This window comes from Neophocaena asiaeorientalis, unplaced genomic scaffold (genome assembly GCF_003031525.2).
Source record: "Neophocaena asiaeorientalis asiaeorientalis breed wild unplaced genomic scaffold, Neophocaena_asiaeorientalis_V1.1 scaffold489, whole genome shotgun sequence".
In the NCBI taxonomy this organism is placed as follows: Eukaryota; Metazoa; Chordata; class Mammalia; order Artiodactyla; family Phocoenidae; genus Neophocaena; species Neophocaena asiaeorientalis.
The window spans coordinates 2,791,152-2,804,609 of record NW_020174791.1 but is presented as its reverse complement, the minus strand read 5'-3'; the positions used below and the strand labels follow the sequence as shown (position 1 = coordinate 2,804,609).

The following is a 13,458-nucleotide window of genomic DNA, read 5'->3' as shown; positions in this document are numbered from 1 at the left end:
GCTGGGGGGTGGGAAGGGTCCCGTCTGGGACCTCGCCTGGCCCTTGGGCCGCAGGACCATTGGGGAGGCCAACAGGAGCCCGGCTGGGCAGAATCGGTCCAATTCTCTGTGGACTCTGGCCTCTCATCAGGGTCCTAGATTGGATCTGTGGCCTGGGCCAGCACCTGGGGCCTCAGGCAGGCCTGGGGTCTGAGTTCTGCACCCCCTTGAGCACGTGGTGGGTGGGGCTGAGGCTGCAATGAGCACAGAGGGGCCGCTGCAGCGCTCACCAGCACCCCTGTCTGTGTCTATCTGTGTCTGTCTGTGTCGGTCCGTCTGTGTGCCGGGTCGGTGGGCCACCAGTGGAGCGATGTATGAGTGCCATGCAGGCGGGGACACAGATGGTGAAGCTCCGTGGCAGCTCCAAGGGCCTGGTCCGCTTCTACTTCCTGGATGAACACCGCTCCTGCATCCGCTGGCGGCCCTCACGCAAGAATGAGAAGGCCAAGAGTGAGTGGGGTGGCCCTGGGTGGGGGAGTGGTGGGCAGGGCAGGGCCCCCAGACCAGCACCCAGGGGGGCAGAGGACCCTCCCAGAGCAGCCACTGGGCAGCTGAAGGGGCAGCAAGACCTGAGCCCTGGAAGTCCCCAGGCCTGGCCCATGGACTCAGCTGGCCTTGGAGATCCTCGGTGACATCTGAACGCAGTGGGGTGAGGGCCCTGGCCCTGCTGCCCACCTAGCAGAGCCCTCTGGGACTCAGTGGAGACTGAGTAGCCCCAGTGCCCAGCCCTGCACCAGATGCTGAGATGCGCTGAGAGGCGAAAGTCTTTCAGTCTAGCCGGGGAGATAAGACTGCTGGTGAGCAGCGAGACCCTGCTGGGCACCCTGAGGGTACGACCCGGTGCTGAATGCTGGCCCAGGCAGCCTGGGGCTTGAGCAGCGGACAGGCGTGTGGAGGCTGCAGAGCTGTCTGGATGGGTGGTGGCGGGTAATGAGCTGTGAGGATTTGGGCAGGGACCAGGCTGGGGGTCCTGGGGGTCAGGAAGAGACACGTGAGTCCTTACAGGCGAGAGAGGGGACTTTATGGCCCCCTCCTCTGGCTTTGGCGACTGGAGAGACGCAGGTGTGCCGGGGCAGGGCCTCAGCCGCATGGTTGCTAAGGGCACTGCTGCCACCATGGGGCCCAGGAGAGAGCCACGCTGTGGAGCCCCCTGGGAGGGTGTCTTGGAGGAGGGGGCTGGGACTGCCCTGTGGGCCCCGGGGAGGTGGAACCGCCACTGGCTGCTCAGGCAGGAGCCCCTGTGCTCCATCTGGAGTGCCTGATCTGTGCCAGGCACTGTTCCCAGCACTGGGCATCCTTTGGGAACTGAGCCGCCATGAAGCTCGTCTTTTGAGTGCGAGGTGGGTGACACCACCTAACGGTAGGATAACTTCACATCATGCTGGGTGACGAGAACACAGGATGGCAAATAGAGGGGAGCAGGTGGGTGGGGGTCGTGGAGGCCCCTCTGGGGAAGGGGTGACAGGGCAGAGACCAGCAGGCTAGGACGGGGGGAGACCCGCTGACTCTGGCCATGGAGGGGTCCCCAGGAGGGAGGAACAGTGTGGGGGCAGCTGTCTCCTGACTGTCAGCGCCCCCTAATCTGGGGGCCCAGAACCCCCACCCCCACCACGAACATGCGTGCGCACAGGGAGCTGGGGAGGCGGGAGCTCCCGGGGAGGGGGTAGTGGGGGCAGAAGACAGAAGGACTCGCGCACCCTTCACTGTGCGAGTGGGGAAGACCCATCGTTACTGCACGGGACACGATAACGTCCAGGGTGGTGCCGAGCCTGCCGCCGGGGGCAGGAGGCGGGCAGGGGGCGCAGTGCTGGAGTCCCTGGCTGTGCCGAGCCCAGGGTGCTTGCTCCCAGCGGGGATGCTGCCCACCTGTGCCCCGACTGCCTGAGAAGGGGCCCTGCCTCGGGCACAGGAACAGACCCTACAAACGCCCTTCTCAGCTCACCTCCTTGCGGTGACTCAGCTTCTGAACGGAGGCTCCACGGAGCTGCAGGCGCTGCAGCCAGTCATGAGATCCCTGATGGCGCCTGAGCTGGTGCGCGCCAAGCCGGGCCCCGCTGCCCCCCGGCCCCCACCTGGTGCCAGCCTTTATTACCGAGGCGGCCCCAGGCTCAGACGGGGCGGGAAGCCCCAAAGGGCCCCAGCTGTTGCTGAGAGCACCTTGGGGCCTGCGGGTGGAGGACGCCTGGCCCTGGGGAGGGCTGTGACCGTGCCCCCCGCCCCCTGCAGTCTCCATCGACTCCGTCCAGGAGGTGAGCGAGGGGCGGCAGTCAGAGGTCTTCCAGCGCTTCCCCGACAGCAGCTTCGACCCCAGCTGCTGCTTCAGCATCTACTACGGCAGCCACCGAGAGTCGCTGGACCTGGTCTCGCCCAGCGGCGACGAGGCGCGCACCTGGGTCACCGGCCTGCGCTACCTCATGGCTGGCATCCGTGACGAGGACAGCCTGGCCCGCCGCCAGCGCACCCGGGACCAATATCCTCACGGACGGCGGGAGGGCCCCGGGGACCACCCCTCACTGTCCCCCGTGTGAGCCCCAGCGGGCTCACATATTTCGGGAAGGGGAACTTGGGCGGGGTCCTCCACGCCTTCCTGCCCCGGGAGGGGAGGGGAGGGGCGGGGAGGGAGGCGCAGCTGGCCTTGCTGCACCTCCGTTGGCCCCTAACTTGGCCCCAAAGTGGCTGAAGCAGACGTTTGACGAGGCCGACAAGAACGGCGACGGCAGCCTGAGCCTCGGGGAGGTCCTGCAGCTGCTGCACAAGCTCAACGTGAACCTGCCACGGCAGAGGGTGAAGCAGATGTTCAAGGTGAGGCCGGCGGGGCCGCCAGGGCTCTCGGGCCCCGAGCGAGGGCTCCTGGGGACAGGCGTGTGTCCGGCAGCAGGCCGGCCCTGTCCAAGCCGCAGGAGGTCCTGGGCGGTGCCGTCCAAGCTGCAGGAAATGGCAGGGAAGCAGCCGTCCTGCACCTGTGCGGGGCGGTCAGTCAGACGCCCTAAGCTGCCCCCTGTTTGCAGCTGTGCCGGCACCACTGCAGCAGCTCCTGGGGCCTCCCCGGACCGGTGGACCGGACACGTGGGCAGGCGCCGGGTCAGCGAGGGGAACCGCCCGCAGGACCTGCACCCCGCGATTCCCCAGACTTAGTGGGGTGCATGGGCCCTGCCTTTTGGGCAGCAGCTCTGGCTACCCACCGCCCAGCCACCCCGGTGTTAGCAGTTATGACAATGCATCCTCAGCTGAGCGGCAGCCTTTATTGTCTGTAATCAGTTTCTCTCTTTGCGGAACCGCTGCTGGGCCGGGGGAGGAAGGCGGTGTCAGCGGGTCCTGGATCCGGGTGGGGACGGGCGAGCAAACTCCACTTCACTCAGGCCTCACTGTCTTGCTGCCACCTGGGAAGAGGGTTCCGCGAGCTTGAACCGGGCCCTGCGCCCCAACACACACACACACACACACACACACACACAGACAGAGCCAACCGCTCCACGAGGCTCAGGCGCCCGGCTGCCCGCTTCTGGGCTCTCATGAGGGATGGGAGGTTGTGCTTGGCTGGAGCGAGGGGAGCTGGCCGGCCCGGAGCACATGGATCTGTGCGTGAATGGCGGGGGCGGGGTGGTGTGAGCAGAATGCTCTCGGACTGCTGGGTGAGTACTGGGGGGCTCACAGGGCCCCTCCTGAAGGCCCCAGCGGGGACAGAGCCGGCCTGGGCAGTGAGGGGCCGGCAGATAGCTCAGGCCCGCAGAGCAGCCCCACCGTTCCCTGCCTGCCCTGCTTCCAGGGGCAGCTCGGCGGTCAGCAGTGCCTTCCAGAATGGTGAGGCTGTGTCAGGGGCTCAGATTGGCCTCGGAGGCAGGACGAGAGACGAGTGCCCCCCACGGAATGGGTGCGAGTGGGCACAGGCCTCTGGGGCCTGAAGGTCCACCACCAAGACCTGGCTTGAAAATGCCCCCCACTGGGAGCTCCGGAGAGCCCATGCCCCCCGCCCCTCCTGTAAGGAGGCTGGGCCTCTCCCGCACCCCCTGGGCACAAAAGGGGCTCCCCACAAAGCCCTCTGACCAGCCCCAGGACTAGTGGTGTCCGGGTGCTGTCCAGACCGCTTCAAGGAGGACCTGCCAGTGGGGCCCTGGAGAAAGGCCAGCAGGGGGCTGTGGGCCACAGCTGCTGACCCCAGACCCTGGGCAGCTCAGTGCCAAGTGGGCGCTGTCCACGGTGGCCCCTGAGCACCTGGGCCTCCCTGCCCATCTGCACGGGGCCCTCTGTGGGCGCTCGGGAGCCCAGGGAAGGAGGGCTGACCCCCAGCCGGACAGAGTGGCTGTGATAATTAGTAACAATTTTATGGTCGAGAAATCTCAATATTGTTTCCGCTGCCTGGAGCTGCCCTAATCAAAGGAGAGATCTGTATGGTGGGTAACGAGTGGCTAGAGCGTAATTTCATTAAGCCTAAAATAACCGTGGAACGTAGGCCAGGCCGCACCCTGGGCAGCTCTGAGGCCTGACCCAGCAGCACAGCTCCGGCCGGCGTGTGCTTTTAGCTGCCACGGTTTCCCTTTGTGGAGAGGAGAGCGGCTGTGTGACCACATAGACAGGCGTTTCTGGGGCTGAGGGCTCAGAGCCGCCTTTCGGGCCCCTGAGGGCCTCGCCGTCACAGAGCATTTTCAGCCACCACCTCGGCCTGCTGCCCAGCCCGGAGCCCGCGGAGAGGCCAGATCACCCCGCATCTCTGCCCAGCTGCAGCCTCGGCCCCTGGGAGGGCCTCCAGCCCGACTCCGTCCCAGAGGGGCCCTTTGACCTGCAGCGAGTGCCCTGCCTGGGTCCGTCCCACCAGCTCTAGACACAGGGCTGCCCCCAAACCTGGCACAGACACAGGGATCCTCATCTGGCATCTGCTGGCCCCGTGCAGGTGGCCCTGGGCTGGGCCCCTCATACCAAGCTGGCCCTGTCCTGGCCTTGGTGTGAGCACCCGGCATGGGCACCCGGGTCCTGGAGGGAGATGCTCGGGCTGTGCTGGGCGCCCACCTAGGGGCCAAGCCACAGGGCCGGGGCAGGCAGGGCAGCCTTCCCGGGAGCCCTACTGTCTCTGGGGCTGGGGACATGGGGGTGGCTGTAGCCTGCACCTGGCTCGCTGGTGATACTTCTGGTTCAGAGGGGGCCTCATTCCCATCTCCAGCCACCCCAGATTGTGTGGCCATAGGAGAAAAGACAGTGCAGACGCCCCAGAGGCTGGCGTGCACTGCTCTCCATGGTGCTGAACCTGGTGTCTCTTTTTGCCGGGCAGTCGCACCCACCCCCACCCCCCTGCCCCCCACCCTGCTCACCAGGCTAAGGACCCAACCTTGGCACTCAGGGTCTTGAGTACCTTCCACATGGCCCTTCTGGCCCAGCTCCAGGGACCCCCATGACTTCCTAATGGCAGCCTGGCCTCCAGCACTGGGTGCCCTTGCCCTCTGGGTCTGTCCCTGGCCTGGGCTCTTGGTGTCCCCAGGGTCTGACACCTCAGCAGGTGCTCCCTGAGTGAGTGGATTCATGAAGGAGTCTGTGGTCTCATTAGCAGCCTGGTGGGTTTGCCTGGGGGGTTCCTGTGGGTATTGTGTGAGCTGCTTTCTGGTCTCAGCCACTGTCCTCGCATCTCTGCTGGGGCAGCCGGAGTCTGGGATTCCTGCATGCCCGGGGGCCCTGTGCTTCTCTAATCAATGGATGGCCAACCCTAGTTACAGATCATAGCCCAGCGTAGGCATTAACTCTTGGGTGGGGTATTTCTCCAGGGTGGGGTGACTTTGCTGGGCTCAGTTGCAGGTTGACCTGGGAAGGCTCGGAAAGGGGGAGGTGGGGTGAGAGCTGTGTTAACGGGTCACTCGGTGGCTTCTTGGTGGGAGAGGCGAGGGGAAGCCCAGTGAGGACGCCGCTGCCGGGCTTGGGGAGCATTCGTGAGCCCGTGACATGGGCAGTAGTGCTGGAAGCGGGAGGGGCGATTCGACTCAGGGTTGCCTGAGGAATGGGGAGCTTGGAGGCACCCTCGCGGTTGAGGCCCAGGGTGGGATGTGAGGGGACCCGGAGGCCTTGCGTTATAGGAAGCAGACACAGATGACCACCAGGGGACACTGGGCTTCGAGGAGTTCTGTGCCTTCTACAAGATGATGTCCACCCGCCGGGACCTCTACCTGCTCATGCTGGCCTACAGCGAGCACAAAGACCACCTGGATGCCGCCGACCTGCAGCGCTTCCTAGAGGTGGAGCAGAAGGTGAGCGTCCCCGGCAGGAGCCGGGCTCCTGGTGGCTGTGGCCTCCCCGCGGCCTCCCGGGGCATTTGAGCCCGTCCACAGTGTGACTGGGAGCTTGGGGAAGTGTGGGCACCAGTCTGGCATTTGAGGCCCACTTACTGCACCTGCCTCGGTTCCTGGCTCGGGCCACAGCCACCAAGCCGGTGGGGAAGGAGAGTGGCTCAGCCCTGACCGTGGCCCCCCCGGAACTCCCAGAGGGGAGCCCGTGCTTGACCCCGGCCCCGACATTGGCGTCGAGCATCTTCTGGCCTAGGTCCCTTGGCCCAGCCTTCAGGCCTGGTCCAGCCACGTGGGTCTGGCTGGCTCCCACCCCCAGGGCTCTGGGCCCGCTGCCAACTCACTCCAACATTTGTCCAGCAGACGTGCAGGCGCCTCTGGGTGCCAAGGGTGTGCCTGCCTCTATTGTCCCCGGCCCCAGGCGCCCCATCCGTCCTGAGAGGCCGAGTGCTCCCCGGGCGCTGCCTGGCTCAGGGGTCTGGACCCCTCATCCCAGGCCCGGGTTGGAGGGGGGAAGGCCACCCCCTGAGGGGACAGCGCTGCCACAGCGGGGCTCGGACCGCAGACGGCGTGGGTGCGGCTACTGTGGGCAGCGCCGGAGTGAGGCTGAGGGGCCGCTGTTCCGACAGGGGTGGAGGGAGGGAACGCGGCCTGGGCTGGGATGGGTAGAACTGACCCGTTGCTCCCTGACCTTCGCCCTAAGCTCTCCAGAGCTCTTCTTACCGTCTGCGGCCCAAACTATCCACCGGCTGGGTGGTTTGAGCCCTGGCCCCTGACTCTGAGCCTCCTGGGTCCACAGCTGCTCCAAGCTCTGACCCCATTTGCCCCTCTCCCCCCACTACATACCCATCCCCACATTCCTGGGGACGTCCGGGTAGCCCTGCTGGTGGGTCTGCCTCTGGGAGCGGGGAGCTCCCGGGGGCTGCACTGTGGGGCCCTGGGAAGTCACTCAGCCTCTGACACACGGGTCCACCGATGGGCAAGGCCACCTTGGGCTCGGCTGCCACGCACAGCTTTCTTGCGAGGGACTTGGGGAGGCGACAGGAGGGGCCAGGTGAGCCCCCTGGGCTCCTCCAAGATGGGACGTGGTCCTTCTCACACCAGGCCTCGTTCCCTGCCAGCCCGCCCTGGTCCACAGCCCTCGAGACCCCTAACGCAGCAGCGGTGGCGGGTGGCCCGGCTGATCATGCCAAAGACCCCTCCCCTGCCAGGGGTCCTCAGTCAGCGCCAGCTCTTCCAAACCCAGGGGACCCTCTGGAGTCTGCTGGTCACTGAGTCCCAAGTCTCACGCCACTGGGGGTGGCCAGTGAGCCCCCCAACCGGGGGAGCACGCAGCAGGGACCAGGGCCTCAGCCTCGCGTGGTCAGCGCCCGTGCGCGGAGGCGGCCCGCGGTGGGGCCGGAGTTGGGCCGGCCTGGCCTCAAGCCCCTGCTCTGGCCTAGATGACGGGCGTGACCCTCGAGAGCTGCCGTGACATCATCGAGCAGTTTGAGCCCTGCCCGGAGAACAAGAGTAAGGGGACCATGGGCATTGACGGTGAGTGGGCGCCACGCCGGCCCAGCTGCACTGCTGGGTCAGCGGGGCGCGGAGGGGTCCACGCGGCATATGGGGGCGGGCGGTCCCGAGATGAGCCCACGGCGGGGCTGGCACAGGGCTGAGCCCCTTGCCCCCACCATGCTCCCCCAGCAGGTTTCACCAACTACACTCGGAGCCCTGCTGGCGACATCTTCAACCCGGAGCACCACCACGTACACCAGGACATGACGTGGCCGCTGAGCCACTACTTCATCACCTCGTCTCACAACACCTACCTCGTGGGCGACCAGCTCATGTCCCAGTCGAGGGTGGACATGTACGCCTGGGTCCTGCAGGCCGGCTGCCGCTGCGTGGAGGGTGAGTGCTGGGGCTCTGGGACCCAGCACGCCCCTCGGCCCCAGGGGCCGGGCCTAGGCCGTGGGCTGATGTCTCCTGTGGGAGGGCGGGGTGGCCCCGAGGAGCCCTCTGGAGTCTCTGGGCACGGTTCCTGCCCTCCGCCTGGCCGGGGCCGGGCTACGTCTCTCCCGGTGTTAACTGCGGTACAAGAGGACCGCCTCCGGTTAGCGTCCACGGACTGGGTCTCCGGGCAGCGGTGGTCCGGCCCCTGGAACCCACTGAGGCCTGTGTGCCTGCAGTGGACTGCTGGGATGGGCCTGACGGGGAGCCCATCGTGCACCATGGCTACACTCTGACCTCCAAGATCCTCTTCAAAGACGTCATTGAAACCATCAACAAATACGCTTTTGTCAAGAACGAGTGAGTGGCTGGGACTGGGGGGGGGCTGCCCGGGGGTTGTGGGGGAGGGGCTCAAGGGCCTCATCCTGCCCCTCCTGTACATCCTTTCTGCGGCAGTGCAACCTTTTGGCGGGCGGTCTCTTGTTGAGGGTGAGGGGCAGGGCAGGGGCAGAGGAGAGGGAAGGCGGTGGATGCAGGAGCGACAGCTGGGCCGGGCAGGGCGCGTGTGTCAGCAGCCCCGGGCCACAGACACCTGGTGTCAGAGGCCCTCCACAGTGGTGGCTCCGCACTAATTGCTCTTAAGAAGTTACTCTGTGTCCAGACTCAACTTGCGTCACTCAGAACGGCTAGAGACACTGTTGAACAAAATCCAGTTTAGTTTCTGGGAATAGAAGATGGCCTCCCCGCACTGCTCCCCTCGAGTCTCAGCTCAGCGAGGCTCGCCGGTGAGAGTGAAGGAGCGGGGAGTGGAAGCGAGACTGATTTAAGAAGTAGAAACCGAGGTGCCCCTCCGGGAAGACCCGGCACAGGCTCTGTCTTGGAAGGGGTGGGAGGGAGGGATCTCTGCAGGGCCTTCTGGCCTCTGGAATTGCAGGTGAGGGGGCGTCTCAGAGCAGGGGGGCTGGGACACACAGGTCTCCTGCTGGGGTCTCAGGACGGGGCTTGCGCCTCCCACGCCAGCATAATCTCTGTGGGCACAAGGTCCTCCCCCAGGCCTCGGTGCCCTGACTGGGAAATGGGGAGGGGTGGACCTTTGCCCCAGGCCGTGCCTCTCACATTGCAGGACTCGCCCACCTCTTGCTCTAGTTTCTGACTTCTGGGTCTGGGTCATTTACATTTTCTAAAAGGATTATGTTGCCTTTCGGCAAAAATCCAAGTAAATGTGCACATTTCTAAGGAAATAAACAACTGAAGAACTTATCGTGAAAGTCCGCACGCTGCACTCCCCACTCTGCACCACGTAGGTAATAATGACGTGCCCCCCGACGGTGTGTACCAGGCTATGTCTCCCTCCTTATTGGGCCCCAGGGCCACGCACAGGACAGCGTCTGCCGTATCTCGGTGAATGGGGTTATCTCTCTCACGGTCTATCCGTTGCACCTCAGTGTAGTCCACGCCATTTTTTTTTGGCCGTGCTGTGTGGCTTGTGGGATATTAGTTCCCCCACCAGAGGGGGACTAACCCTAACCCTGGGCTCCCTGCAGTGCAAGTGCAGAGCCCTAACCCTGGACCACCAGGGAGGTCCCCCACGTCATTTTCAAACCATGACTTGCTTGAACGTTTCCTTTTGTTTTTCCTGGAGTTTCTAATCGCCTTTGTTATTTTCTTATTGGGAGAAGAAGTACACGTCTCCTTTACCCATCCCTAAGGTCTCCCAGCTCCTTTCCCCCACACTCTCTTGCTTTTGAAAGCCATTGGTGGGCCCCTTCCCAGAGTGGCTGGCAGCCCCGTCTATCCTGGGCTCCTGTGAAGATTCCTCCTCATGCAGTGGTGCAGGTGACCCGCAGTCCTACATAGGTGAGACCTAGCCTTCCCCTGGCCTCATTCTGCTCCTTCCCCCTTGGGGCCACAGGTATCCAGTGATCCTGTCCATTGAGAACCACTGCAGTGTCGTCCAGCAGAAGAAGATGGCCCAGTATCTGACCGACATCCTTGGGGACAAGCTGGACTTGTCATCAGTAAGCAGCGAGGATGCCACCATGCTACCCTCTCCACAGATGCTCAAGGGCAAGATCCTGGTGAAGGTGAGCCCCTGCTTACCCCGCCTGGGGCCAGCGTCCTGCTGAGCCTCTGACCTCCGACCTCTAACCTGCAGTCAGGTCAAGGGCAAGGCCCTGCTCCGGACAGGCTGGGGTTCCGCACCATCTGTGATAGATTTGAGGGGCCACAGGGCAAGCCCTGCCCCTGACCTGGCCTCCTTCTCCCCGTAGCTGTCAATCAACTTGGGGCCTTTGGCATCACACCCGGGCACGTCCCTCCCACGCCGCTGCCGCAAGGATGGGTGGGCTGGCCCTGCCCCCGGCCTGAGAGCCACAAGCAAGCTTGGGAAAGGCTCCTACGCTTTGCTGCTGCTCCTGTGGGTGCCGGCCCCCCAGCACTTCCCACAGGGCCCCTGCCAAGGTCCACCTCCTCCCCCAGGGCAAGAAGCTCCCAGCCAACATCAGCGAGGATGCTGAGGAGGGCGAGGTGTCTGATGAGGACAGCGCAGACGAGATCGATGAGGACTGCAAGCTCCTCAACGGGGATGTGAGTGGGCGTGGGGGGCTTTGGGGGCCGGGGGAGCTGCAGACCTGAACAGCCAGCTCAAGCCTTGGTGTAGAAGGGAGGTGGCAGGGACAGAGGGGCAGGGGGCAGATTCTGAGGGTGATTTGCAAAGCTGCCAGGCTGCTGGGCACCCCCCTGCCCAGCCCTCCACACAGGGCACGAACCCCGAGTTCCCAGCTAGCGGCTGTCGCCTCTTCTCAGAGAGTCGCTGGGACCAGGGGCAATGCTGGGAGGCTGAGGAGTCCACAAGGGCTTTGAGCAGCCGAGGGGCAGGCGGGGGTGGGGGTGGGGACTCTCTAATTAGCTTCTTCCCTCTTCTGGGTACTGCCAAGGTATTATTTCTCCCTGAGGGACCATCGGATGGGAAAATAATCTTGCTGCTGGCTAATTGTTTTAGAAAGCCCTGAGGCAGTGGATTCCTCCGCTCTGGGTGGGTTTGCAGGTTTCCCTGCCTGGCCAGGGGTGATAGTAAGCCCTCCGTCTGTGGTGGCCACCTTGCACCCACTCCAGCCTGGCTGGGCATGGGGGTGCCCAGATGCCCCAGGCCCAGGCCCTGCCTGGAGGGTGCAAGTTGGTCAGGACCACGCTGGGGTCTGTCCCCACCCCATCCATCTCCTTGAGGCGCACGGTGGCTGGTGGTGGGTTCCCAGATCCTGAGCCGCTGAGCGGCTCTCAGAGCCCAGAGTGGCCGCCGGGTGCCCGGTGAGCGGTCCACTTGGTCCGGCGGCCGCATCGTGCACCTGAAGGAGACAGGTGTTAGAATCGGATGGGCCTGGGCTCAGGGCCTGCTCGGCACTGTCTGAGGCCCCGGGGCAAATCACATGCCGGGGCGCACAGCAACGTGATGTGGGAGCGAGCCTGGGGCCAGCTCCAGGCGTGAGCTGGAGCTCACGTGGGCTGAGCGTGAAGTGGTGCTGGCCCTGCCCGAGACCGGACGCTGTCCCCGCTGCTGCCCGCAAGCTGGGGACCGAGGCCAAGGGGCTGGCCGTCCGCCTCTTGCAGGCCTCCACCAATCTGAAGCGTGTGGAAAACATTGCCAAGAGGAAACTGGATTCCCTAATGAAGGAGGCGAAGATTCGGGACTGCGAAGACCCCAGTGACTTCACCGCGTCCACGCTGCCCCCGCCTGGCAAACTCGGGCACACGGCAGAGGCCAAAAAGGTGGGAGCCCCGAGGCAGGCGGGGTCGGCCTGCAGCTGGGAGAGGGGCCGCAGCGTGAGGTTTCTGCATAGCTGTGCACACACACCTGCACGCACACACACCTGACCCCCCAAACCTGGCCACACACACACACACACACACACCTGCATGCATACACACACACTGCCTCTGGTGTACATCTCCACCCCGGGTCCTCCAGGAGCTCACACTTGGCTGTTCCAGTTCTCACCATGAGGGACCCCCAGCTGTCACCCTGTCACAGGCAGATGGCCAGGGAGGGGCTGCCCTGTTTGTGTGGCTGACAGCCTGTCCCCTGGAGGCCTGCGGACAGCTCCTCTAGCCCACACCCTCCCTGCCTGTGGGCAGCAGCGGGCTGGCAGCCCCCGGGGCACCTGCAGCTCCTTGCCGAAGAGGACCTGGGCGTGGCCTGGGGGGTCTGGTGGTGACAGGGAGGGGCTCCAGGCTCTCAGAGCCGAGTGAGTCCTGGGCAGCTGTGCAGCCCCCTGCCCAGAGGCCCTCCAGCCGCATAGGGAAGGGCTGCCGAGCTCTGGGAGGTTCCTCTGTGGGAGAACAGTGTGGGGGCCGTCAAGGCGGACGTGAAGCGTATGGGGGCCGGGCCAATGCGGCTGAGCAGTTGTGGGGCCGTCTGGAGGGGCCGGCAAACGCTGGAGATGTGGCCCCATCAGCTGAGTGGCCCGAAAGCCGGCGCCCTGCACAGGCTGTGATGGGCGGGGCAGCTGGCCTTGGGGCCAGGAGGGTGCCGGTGGGCCCCGCAGACCCCATTTTGCGAGCACGAGTTTTTTGGGCTTCCCCCCCCCCCCCCCCCCCCGAGGACGGCACGCGGGTGCTGCCTCCCCTGCTGAGCTTGGGGTGTGCGCGGTGGGGGTGGGTGACAGCAGATCCTGGTTGTGGCCACAGCACTTCTCCAGGATCTGGGCCAGCAGGCGTCTCTCCGCACTTGTGGCCAGGTTCAGGGGTGCTTGTGTGCTGGGTGACCACGCGGTGCAAAGAGCCAAGGGGTGTGTCAACCCCGCCGGCTCCTGACACACCGTGAACGCGGCTTCCCGACCTCTGCCAGCTCGCGGGTTTTCTGAGCGCCTCCGTTGCTGTGCCTTGGGCTCTGGACCAGCGCCCCTCTGGGCAGCCAGCCAGCGGGTGGGAGAAAGCACTCCCCAGGGGGCGGAGGAGGGGGTGGGGGGTGGCCCCGTGGCTGTCCCTACCCCTCTGCCCTCCTTGGCCGGGCCTGGGGGGGCCTCGCATCTCCCGCTTGAGCTCCAGGCTCCCTGCTCGGCGGCCGGAGCCCAGACCTGAGGGGTTCTGCTCATTTCCTGGGTGAGGCCAGCGAGCCAGGCAGGGGCGTGGCCGAGGGAGGCGTGTGCGCACAAGCTCGCGTGGGTGCACGCAGGGCGCGTGTGCAGATGTGTGGGCCCCTGGCTGAAGCCCCTCCTTGACAGGGAAA

General features: G+C 65.2%; 1 protein-coding gene across 1 annotated transcript in view; it reads left to right on the top strand.

The window, feature by feature from the left end:
* Positions 1-13,458, top strand: part of PLCH2 (phospholipase C eta 2) — a 26,860-nt gene that overhangs the window by 3,010 nt on the left and 10,392 nt on the right. Inside the window, 9 exon segments of the mRNA XM_024760250.1 lie at positions 2,266-2,508; positions 2,711-2,841; positions 6,096-6,266; positions 7,745-7,838; positions 7,992-8,195; positions 8,474-8,594; positions 10,147-10,318; positions 10,713-10,820; positions 11,841-11,999. Of these exon segments, the coding sequence (XP_024616018.1) occupies positions 2,266-2,508; positions 2,711-2,841; positions 6,096-6,266; positions 7,745-7,838; positions 7,992-8,195; positions 8,474-8,594; positions 10,147-10,318; positions 10,713-10,820; positions 11,841-11,999 (1,403 nt within the window).